This window comes from Salvia miltiorrhiza, chromosome 6 (assembly GCF_028751815.1).
Source record: "Salvia miltiorrhiza cultivar Shanhuang (shh) chromosome 6, IMPLAD_Smil_shh, whole genome shotgun sequence".
In the NCBI taxonomy this organism is placed as follows: Eukaryota; Viridiplantae; Streptophyta; class Magnoliopsida; order Lamiales; family Lamiaceae; genus Salvia; species Salvia miltiorrhiza.
In genome coordinates, this window is record NC_080392.1 from 38,577,564 (window position 1) to 38,588,717 (window position 11,154).

The following is an 11,154-nucleotide window of genomic DNA, read 5'->3' on the forward strand; positions in this document are numbered from 1 at the left end:
TTCAAACGCCGTGATGGTTGCCAAAAAGACAAACACTTGGCGTATGTGTGTGGACTATAGGGACTTGAACGCCGCTTGCCCTAAGGATCATTATCCTCTACCGAGGATTGACCAACTTATGGATTCTACCTCAGGTTGTGCGTTGCTATCCATGATGGATGCCTATCAGGGGTATCACCAAGTTAAAATGCATAAAGATGATATTGCCAAAATGGCCTTTGCCGTCTGCTGCGGGGTGTTTGGTTGGAAGAGCATGCAATTCGGTCCTAAAAATGTGGGGGCTACATATCAAAGAATGATGGAAAAAATATTCAAGGGGTAGCTCTCGAAGAACATATCAGTATACGTGGATGATATGCTCGTGCGAAGTATTAGAGCAGAGGATCACATCCCTAACCTGGAAGAAATTTTCACAGTCATCAGGGATCATAGACTCATGATTAATCCAGTAAAGTGCACCTTCGGGGTCACCACAGGGAAATTTTTGGGATACAAGATCACCCCGGCGGGGATCGAGGTCAACTCGGACAAGGTGAAGGCCATAATGGATATGACATCGCCCAGAGGAATCAAAGAAGTACAAACTCTAAATGGGAGTATCACTGCCCTGAGTAGGTTTATTTCACGATCGGCAGAGCGAAGCTTGCCATTTTTTAAGATTTTAAGGAAGGGGACCAGATTTGAATGGGATGCGGAGTGTCAGTCAGCTTTCGATGATCTCAAAGCATACTTAGCAAAGCTCCCGACTCTGATCAAACCAATTCCCGGGGAAGAATTATATTTGTACATAGCAGTGGGCGAGGAATCAGTTAGCTCTGTCCTTATCAGAGAGGAGGGGAGTCATCAGAGGCCGATCTACTTTGTCAGCAGGGTGATTCAGGGGCCCGAATTAAACTATTCAGAGATTGAAAAGGCTGCTCTGGCGATCATGGTCACAGCTCGGAAGCTAAGGCCCTACTTCTTATCATATCGTGTGGTGGTTAGAACTGCCTTACCCTTCAAACAAGTACTGGGAAGGCCAGATCTTTCAGGGCGCATGGTGAAATGGGTCGTGGAGTTAGGGGAATATGATGTGGATTATGAGCCGAGGATGGTTATCAAGGCCCAAGCCCTTGCGGATTTTATTCAAGAAACTACTCGTCGCCCAGTGCAAGAGTTTTGGGTGGCTTTCGTGGATGGATCGGTTACAAAAGAGGGATGTGGGATCAGAGTGTATATCATTTCTCCAGGATCAGAGGTATATCAATTCGCTATTAAATTCACCTGTAAGATATCCAACAATGAAGCCCAGTACGAGGCTGTGGTCAGAGCAGCGCATATTCTATCAGAGCTGCGGGCGGAATGTGTCATCATCAGAACTGACTCACAATTGGTGGCTCAACAACTCTTGGGAGGATATCACATTAAAGAGGATCAGATGCGGGCATATCATAGCAAAATTGTTGAATTAAAGAAAAAATTCATAGAATTCAGAATAGAACAGATCTTTCGACAGGAGAACATTCGGGCAAATTTATTGGCACGAGTTGCTAGTGTAGTGGAGCAAACATGGAATGATGAGATCACGCTGCTCTGCGACACCAGAGGAATGGAAACTTTCCAGGTTTTTGCGGTGAAAATCCGGGATGATTGGCGGGCTCCAATTATACTCTTTCTTAGAACAGGGGAACGACTGAACAGAGAGTCCAATCAGAGGGCTCGATACGAGAACTATTGTTTGATCAATGATCAACTCTATAAGCGCTCTTTCACCCATCCCTTACTGAAATGTTTATCTCCTGAGGAGGCTAACTTTGCTCTGACAGAAATTCATGCAGGTTGTTGTGGTGGGCACACGGGATTCAGGGATCTTATACGAAAAACCATCCGGGCAGGGTTCTATTGCATGGACGGATCTAAAGGCCAGGCACCCCAGGCCGTCGCCCGGTCAAATTTTTTTTTGTTACCTATAAATGTATGATTTTAATTTTTTTTTTATCTATATATGTTAATCTCGCCCGGTCATAATTGTGTCATTTCAAATAATTATTCAAGATTCAACTCGTTTTCTTTATTAAAACTTTATTAGAATCATCCAGTGAAATCTTGCCCGGTCATTATTAAATTTCTAGATCTGTCCCTGTTCTATTGGCCAACCATTACTAATGAAGCCAGAGAATTCGTTCGCAAATGCGAGGCTTGTTAGAGGCATGCTGGCAGGATTAATGTTCCAGGGGAGACTATGGGAGTAATGTATGCTGCTTGCCCGTTTGACAAATGGGGCATAGACATGTCGGGAAATTGCCTACGGCACCAGGGGGCAAATGCTTTCTCATTGTGGCAGTGGATTACTTCTCCAAATGGATAGAAGCCGAGGCTGTGTCAAAGATTGACGAGGGAACTGTAGAGCGATTCGTCAAGCGAAACATATGTTGCCGGTATGGAGTCCTTAGAATCATTGTATCGGACAATGAAACCCAATTCACAGGGTAGAGGATCGCCGATTTTTGTGATCGCATGGATATAACGCAACGCTTCATTTCTGTAGCCCATCCGCAAGCAAATGGGCAGGTAGAGTTGGCAAATAGAACAATTTGCGAGGGGATAAAAAAATGGCTAAATCAGAGCAGAGGGAAGTGGGTTGAGGAGCTAGACACCGTACTTTGGGCCTGTTGCACCGGCCCAAAACAGCAACCGGGGAGGCACCATTCACTCTGGTGTATGGATCCAACGCGGTGATACCAGCGGAGGCCAGACTGGAGTCGTACCGGATAACAACATATAATACAGAGCAAAATTCAGAACTCCGAAGAGCAGAGCTAGACCTAATGGAAGCGCAGAGGGATGAAGCCCAGGTCAGAGCAGCGAAATACAAGAGCATTATCAAGGCCGGATATGACAAGAGGGTCAGAGCGCGAAAGCTGTCCAAGGGCGACCTAGTTCTAAGAGGGCCGACGCTCTGAAACCAGTGGGCAAATTCGAGCCCAATTGGGAGGGTCCTTTCATCGTCACGGAGGTTCTGGGTGGCGAAGCCTATGTATTGTCGGATCCAGACGGCAGAGCTCTCCCAAGACCGTAGAATATCAACACCTTAAAAAAGTTTTATGTGTAATTTGTTAAACGAATTACCAAATTATAGACCGGATACTCTTTTTCCCCACAGGAGTTTTAACGAGGTTCGGGGCTATGTTATCAATAAAATTGGATGCGTGGTTTTAGGAATTCCGCGGTGTTGTTTCGATTCATTTTAATTATTTCATTTTACGTTGCACACTTTACTTAACATGTTCATGCAAAGCATTGCACATGTCACCAGAGGGGGGAGTAGGGTATATACCCATAATTCATAATCTCAATCCAAATTGCTGCTTAGCAAGTCAAGAGGAAGACAAACATCCAGGGTCAACATCCACGTAAAGGGAAAAGTAGAGGGTTCGTCTTAATCATAAGCCGCGAAAGTTGGATGCATCCCCCGGATCATCCATGCTCCGCGCAGAGTGTTCTCTTAATCGTAAGCCGCGAAAGTTGGATGCATCCCACGGATCATCCATGCTCCGCGCAGAGGGTTCGTTTTAACCGTAACCCACGAAAGTTAGGCGGGTCCCTATTATCGTCTATGCTCCGTGCAGGGGGTTCTTTTAATCATAAGTCGTGAAAGTTGGATGCATTCCCCGGATCATCTATGCTCCGCACAGAGGGTTCGTTTTAACCGTAAGCCACGAAAGTTAGGCGGGTCCCTCTGACCGTCTATGCTCCGTGCAGGGGGTTCTTTTAATCGTAAGCTGTGAAAGTTGGATGCATCCCCCGGATCATCCATGCTCCGCGCAGATGGTTCGTTTTAACCGTAAGCCACGAAAGTTAGGCGGGTCCCTCTGACCATCTATGCTCCGTGCAGGGGGTTCTCTTAATCGTAAGCCGTGAAAGTTGGATGCATCCCCCGGATCATCCATGTTCTGCGCAGAGGGTTCGTTTTAACCGTAAGCCACGAAAGTTAGGCGGGTCCCTCTGACCGTCTATGCTCCGTGCAGGGTGTTCTCTTAATCGTAAGCCACGAAAGTTGGATGCATCCCCCAGATCATCCATGCTCCGCGCAGAGGGTCCTTTCTTAATCGTAAGCCGCGAAAGTTAGCTGGGTCCCTATGACCAGCTATGCTCCGCGCAGAGTATTCCCGCTAGCACGAGGGAAGAGTCAGAGAAATGCCTGTGAGGGAAGAGTCAGAGAAATGCATACAAGGGAAGAGTCAGAGAAATGCATGCGAGGGGAGAGTCAGAGAAATGTGTACGAGGGGAAAGTCAAAGTAAGACACGCTAAAAAGAAGTCAGAGCAACGGAAATCTGAGCAATCGTAACGATTGCAACAACACACTCAGAGGAAAGCCGACCAGAGGAATCACGAACACTTCAACAAAAAATCAAAACCCTACTCTCTACAGGGGAAACAACAGCTACATCTCGGAGCGCCAAAATACAACTCACACCAATTCAAAGACAAGGCAATAGCAACAAGGCAACACGAGACGAAAGTGAACGCAGAGCCAAATCAAAAGCATAACAAGGAAAACATAAAACAACACAGCAAGAACCAAAATGGTACACCAGAATTCCAGAGGAACGAAAGTGAACTCATATCATTCCAAGGTAAGGGAGATATCACAATTAGAGTTCGTCAGTGGTTCAAAGGATAAAACTTTACATCACAGCAAAACAAAAAGAGTACCATCCAAGTGTATCAGAATACTTATAACTAAGATATATAAATTCTGGAAAAAAAGGAGAGGATAACAGGAGCAGTCAGGAGGGGGGCAGCGGTAGAGGAGTTCGGGCCAACAGCTTCAGCGGCAGCATCAGAGGCCTCGGCAGAGGGGACCCCTTCTTCAAGCACCTTCAACGTATCAAAGGCATCCACCTCACGCAGTCTCTGCTCCACATTCAGCAGCTTCAAGGATTCTTTGGTATACTCGTTTTCATTTCGGTACAGAGCCAAGAGCTGATCCACAACGTCAGAGGTGGAAGCGGAAACATCAAAGGCGGGAGGCAAAGGGGACTCCATGCTGAATTGATCAAATCCTCGGGAGCCAACGTTAGCCCAACCTCGCAACTGTCCCACAAAGAATTTCAGGGCCTCACAGAAAGGGGCTTGATATTTGGGAGTAGCCGGTGCAGGATCAGGACAAACCCCAAAGGCGAATAAGGGAATGACCTTCTCCAGAACCGGATACCACCACAGAAGCTTCTCCGGGGAGTTAGCAGTTATACCCATCCATCAGAGCCTCCAGATCCAGAGCAGAGGCCTGCTCCCCTGTCGCCCCCAGCATCTCTGCCGTCTTCATAGCTGTCTCCTTGATGACATGGGCAAAGAGCGAGGAGAACCCCTCCAGATAATCCGGTGTCCTCTGAAACGCCTTCAGGGTATCCTCCAGCATTATGTCCAAAAATTGATGGCCCCGAGGGGAGATGAAGAACTCTAGTCGCTGGTCCCGAGCACCCAGCACATAGCCACGTTTCTGAGCACCTTCACAGGCCACCTTCCATCGGTGCTTGGCCTCTTTATACTCCGATCGGTACCGGGACCAGAAGCGTTCCAAGTTTTCATACCCCTCTTTTTTAGTCCTCTCCAGCTCTGAGATCAGGGAGGCCTTCTCCACTTCCAGCTGCTCAATCTTGGCTCGCAGCGCGGCCGTATCCGTGTCAGCCTTGCTGAAGCGCTCCATCAGGACCGTGACCTCCTGGTCACGCTTCTCTTGTGCATCCTTCTCCTTCTTTAAATCTTTCTCCAATGTATCGTAATCATCGATACACTGGATTGCCTCACCTATCTGTGACTCCAACTGCAGGGAATCAAAGGGAAAGTGTCAAAGCAGAGGAATTAAAAGGCGAACATAGAACATCACCAAGGTAAGAGTAAATGCAGGGTACCTGAGTCCACAGTTGGCCGATGCTGTTGGCCAACCTTGCCCTCTTCATTTTGGAAGCTGCCTCCCGATCCTTGGGATGGATTTGGGTAAGCAGCTTTCGAACAAAGTCTCGTCCCTTCATGGACGAGACAGGCTTGGAAGCAGAGGCCTCTGATGCCTCCGCAGTAAGGGCCAAAAGATTGCCCTCTTCGGCATCCGCGGAAGTGGTCTCCGCTTCATCTGCCGGCTCCTCTTCCACACCCATCGTGCCCCCTTTTTCAGGGCTTCTCTCCTTATTTTCTCCCCAAAGGACACAAGGTACCCTTCTTCATTTTTCTTGTAAATGCAGGGGTAGGGATGTCCTGAGTCTTCTCTGATGCGGGAGCATCTTCGGAGATATCCACCACGAGGATATTACCCCCAAAAACAGCAGTAAGAGCACACCCTCCCTCTGCCCTGAGAGACCTGCCACCAGAGCCACCGGCTCTCTGCTGGTCCAAGCTGAACATCTCCAGAACCTCCATAGACTTCCCTTGCCCGGAGGAAAGCTTCGAGTGGGGGTGGTCACCCCTGCGACGTCGGACACCGTTCGAGAGGTGTCCACTTTAGAGCCAGCGGGTTGCGCTGACGTATCTGTCCTAGAGTTGGCGTCTCCAGAGCCTCTACCACTGGAACCTTGAGTCCCAGAGCCACGTCCCCCGGGACCAGAGGGACGATCAGCGGATAGAATTGATCGGCATTTTTGTCTCCACGACATGCCTGCAGACAAACAACGCTACAATCATCAGAATCAGAGCAATGCCAATACATATATTTATTAACACGTGATATTACCTATAGCTGTGCGTGGATACAGAGGGAATAAATCATTGGCTGCTAGAGCCGAGTTGCTTTCGGTGAGTTGCTTGCAGGGGAAGGGCTCTTCTTTATTAAGGGCGTTAAGTTTGGCTATCACCCCCAGATCAAAATTGCTGGGGGTTCCTTGGGAAGTAGGCTTATGTTTAGTGCGAACATCATGCCATCTTAGCTCTTGGGCACCGTACTGGCGCCAAGTACCAGTGGCGGTTACCACATAGCAGTAATAGGGCAGGAAGCCCTTATCATAGGAGTTCAGAGAACTAAGGAAGGTGGTGGGGTACGTTTTACGGGCGGCAAAGCTATATAGGGGACCACCCTGCAATCTCAGGGATTGGGTCTGGAGGAATAACTTTTTGGTGTCTTCGACACCGTGAGATTTACATAAGATATGGAAACAAAATAATCTCCGAAGGGCGGAGGGGGCCACTTGATAGAAAAGAATTTGGAAATAATTACAAACATCTACTAAGAGTGGAGGAGGGGGAAGTCTCAATCCGGCGTCAATTTGGGCCTGCCATACAGCCACAGTATTCATCTTCATTTTGCGGAATGGCTCTAGAGACTTAGTCTGTAGTTCGAACCTCAGGCCTGAGGGGTTTCTACACATTTCAGCCACCTTATTCATGTCCGCGACATCTAGCCTGGATGTGGGAATGGGTTTAGGCATTTTAGGAGGAGGTGGGGGAGATTCAGGGGAGGCCGGGGGGTCTTGAGGACTTTGGGGAGCGGAAGAAGACGGTGGAGGAGTCGAAGGGTCTTGAGGATTATGAGGATCAGGGGAAGAAGGTGGAGAAGCCGGAGGATTAGGGGTAGGAGAAGGGAAAAAAAGAGGGTGGTCAGCGGAGGAAGAAGTCATGGATATTGTCACCTAGGGTTTACAAGCTCTAAGCAGAGCACCAACAAACTCAACGCAACCAATCCATATCAAACACAAGTACCAGGGAGAGGGGATGTAGGATTTACCTAAAGTCTGCGGTGGAAACTGAGGAAGAAGAATTGCAAGGTGTACGCCGAAATCAGGGAAGGAAGATCGCCGTAAATAGTGGAACAGTTGAAGCATATGAAGCAAGAACGAGGAAAATGAGAAATGAAAAATTCGAAGTTTGAATCCGCTAAGTTTAACCCACGCAGGCGGCAGCAGGGTAGCGGGATGAACGACATGTGGCACCAAGGGGAAGATCGACGGCCAAGAATTTCTATGGAAATACGAAAAGGCGGAAAGGGCTGAAAAGGTAACCTCGGGATGCGGAAAAGTACACTGCAAAAGGGCGGACATTTAATGCGGATGACGTCAGCAACGCGGGTGAACACTCTGACTAGTTACTCCGTTTTCAGAGCAACTAGCCAGACCAGAGGGGGGAGTAGCTGATGAGGAGTGATATATGCAGAGCAGAGGAATGGGCTTGGACGGAGGAATCACTCGGGTCAGAGGAATCGCTGAGGACAGAGGAATCACTTGGGTCAGAGGAATCGCTGAGGTCAGAGGAATCGCTCCACTCACGGACAGTCAACGGCAGAAATGACCACGTCACCCGGGAAGCGTCAGATCAGAGGAATCATATGTTCGTAGAGGAATTCCAAACTCCCGATACACACGGTTCTGGGCAGAGGAATGAGCAAAGGCAGGCAAAATTACCACAATACCCCTGACCACGCGGGGAACATGACTCCAAGGCTGAAATTACTATTTTGCCCCTCAAATGTATTCTATAAATACCCATGCACTTGTATCATGCATTTTCACATGCTTTCTCTCAATACAACAGCAAACTCACTTTCTCTCAGCAATTCAACTCTACTCTCTCGATTTTCACGTTCAACACTAGGTAAAACTCACGACCCGATTATGATTCCCCGCGTAAAAACATCACCCACTCAATCACGATTCACCAATTTACAAATAAACCTTCAATTTATTATAATTACAAAATTGTCACTCAATTATAAAATTAAATTGAAATTAATTTCACATAAAATCTTGATTTTTTAATATAATATAGATACCATATCTCAATATTTAATAGAAAAAAGAATAGAAAAGATTAGAAGGGTACCATACGTAGGCTCAAATAGAAAAAGAATAAAAAGAGTGTTGGGATTAACTACAATTATCACAGCAAATAACACCAAGAAAACAAAACTAAACTAGCAACTATGAACACCAAAGATTACGTGGTTCGTCAAATGCCTACGTCCATGATAGAGTTACCTTTACTGAATTCAATCGAAGAAGAAGAATACAAGCTTTACAAGATTGACAAGAACAAGAACAACACTATTGTCATTCGTGCTTCTATCCTCTCATCTTTCTTATTTGTCGCTCTGTGTATCTCTCTCTCATTTTTATCACTCTAATCACAAAAGTAAAAGAAAGAAAAAAGAATCGCACAGTAGCTTAGATCTAGAATCTGTTATAACATATTTCTTACTGCCAAGTCCTTCTAGTCTCATTATTTGCAAATGAGTCCTTGAACTCCCTTTAAATTGTTGATCATACTTCAACAAATCTCCACCTTGATCAACAATTCTCTGATCAAACCAGCAAAAAACCAGCTCTTCTCCACTTAGCCCCATCACAGGGCTCCCCCTTTCTATACTTCAAAATGTAGTACATTCACCAACTCCAAACAATATTTGAATTTAGAGTTTGGCAATGCTTTAGTCAACATATCAGTTGCATTATCATCAGTTGATACTTTCACCATCTTCACATCTCCTCTTTCAACAACATCTCTTACAAAATGATGTCGAATATCTATGTGTTTGGATCTCTCATGGAATACCTGATGTTTAACCAAGTGTAATGCACTTTGATTATCACATCGTATCTCCACAGCATCTTGAACTATCTCAAGTTCTACCAACATTCCTTTTAACCACAGTGATTCTTTCACTGCTAAATATTCTACTTCAGTAGTAGACAAAGCTACCACGGGCTGCAATAATGGTCTCCAACTAACAGCTGCACCATATAGAGTAAAAACATATCCTGTTTGAGATCTTCTTGAATCAAGATTTGCAGCAAAATCTAAGTCCACATAACCTTTAAGTGGATTATTTACATCAACACCAACTCTTTTGAACAAAATACCAAGATCAAAAGCACCCTTCAAGTATCTGAGAACCCACTTCAATGCCTCCCAATGATACTTTCCTGGGTCAGCCATGTATCTGCTTACCACACTTATACCATGTGACAAATCAGGCCTTGTGCAAATCATAATGTACATAATGCTTCCCACTGCATTAGCATAGGGAACATTTGCCATTTCTTTTCTCACATTTTCATCTTTGGGCTTCTGTTCTGAAGTCAATCTGAAATGTTGTGCTAAGGGTACACATACAGCCTTTGATTCATGCATCTTAAACTTCTGTAAAACCCTCAATATGTAATCCCTCTACAGTAACCATAAGAGCCCCTTCTTTCCATCTCTTACTATATCCATGCCTAGAATTCTCCTAGCATTTTCCGATAGCTTCATTTCAGCTTGATTGAAGTTCAATTTTCATAATATCAATCTCCTTCTTGCTACTAGCTATAAGCATGTCATCTACATATAATAGTAGATAAGACATTATAGCTCCCTTAATTCTTTTAACATATACACAGTTGTCATGATTTGATTTTGCATATCCAATTTTCAACATCTCTTCATCAAATCTCATGTACCACTGTCTTGAACTATGTTTTAAGCCATACAATGACTTCTTCAACAAACGAACCTTCCATGATTCTCCTGGCATAACAAAACTTTCTGGTTGAGCCATGTAAATGGTCTCTTCCAAATTTCCATACAAAAAGGTTGTCTTTACATCCAATTGTTCTAAAATGAGATCTTGTTGAACAACCAATGACAACAACAATCTAATAGATGTGTGTTTCATTACTGGTGAAAATATTTCATTGAAATCTATGCCAACTCTTTAAGTAAAGCCCTTTGCAACAAGTCTTGCTTTGAACCTGACTTGTTCCTTTCCTTTCACCATTTCAACTTTCCTTTTAAACACCCATTTGCATTTTACTGTCTTCTGATTAGGAGGTTAATTTGTCTACCAGTATCCATGTCTGGTTTCTCATCAGGGAATCCAATTCTTCCCTCATAGCCAAAATCCACTTTTCTTTGTCTTTGCTATTTATGGCTTCTGTATATGTGCATGGCTCTTGATACTCAGTTTCTTCTGCAATTGACAAGGCATAAGCTACAAGATCTGCATCACCAAATCTTGTTGGAGGGTTTATCTGCCTTCTAACTCTATCTTTTGCAAGGAGATAGTTTCTTAGATCATCACCTTCCTCATGTTGATCTGCTTCTGATGTGTCTTCATCATCAGATGATTCTTGCAAAACTTCTGAGCTATTCTTGCCATTCTCCACTTTAATTCGAGTAGTATCTTTTTTGGGTTCAAGCTCACTATCCACTAC

The 11,154-nt window shown here is 45.2% G+C and overlaps 2 protein-coding genes across 2 annotated transcripts; one reads left to right on the forward strand and one right to left on the reverse strand.

Moving 5' to 3' along the window:
- Positions 1-436: 436 nt before the first annotated feature.
- Positions 437-2,472, forward strand: LOC130990884 (uncharacterized). Its single transcript, XM_057915111.1, has 2 exons — positions 437-1,817; positions 2,324-2,472. Exons 1-2 carry the CDS (start codon positions 437-439, stop codon positions 2,470-2,472), a joined length of 1,530 nt encoding a protein of 509 aa, XP_057771094.1.
- Positions 2,473-9,322: 6,850 nt separating this feature from the next.
- LOC130990885 (secreted RxLR effector protein 161-like) lies at positions 9,323-10,093 on the reverse strand. Its single transcript, XM_057915112.1, has one exon. The coding sequence runs from the start codon at positions 10,091-10,093 to the stop codon at positions 9,323-9,325; it is 771 nt and encodes a 256-aa protein (XP_057771095.1).
- Between the last annotated feature and the right edge of the window lie 1,061 nt (positions 10,094-11,154).

Bases quoted from the DNA above. Each gene is read 5' to 3' on its own strand.
- LOC130990884 (XM_057915111.1), top strand. From the start codon at position 437: ATGATTAATCCAGTAAAGTGCACCTTCGGGGTCACCACAGGGAAATTT. The intron at 1,818-2,323 runs GTTGTTGTGGTG...TCATTGTGGCAG, and splicing joins TCTGACAGAAATTCATGCAG to TGGATTACTTCTCCAAATGG.
- LOC130990885 (XM_057915112.1), bottom strand. From the start codon at position 10,093: ATGCATGAATCAAAGGCTGTATGTGTACCCTTAGCACAACATTTCAGA.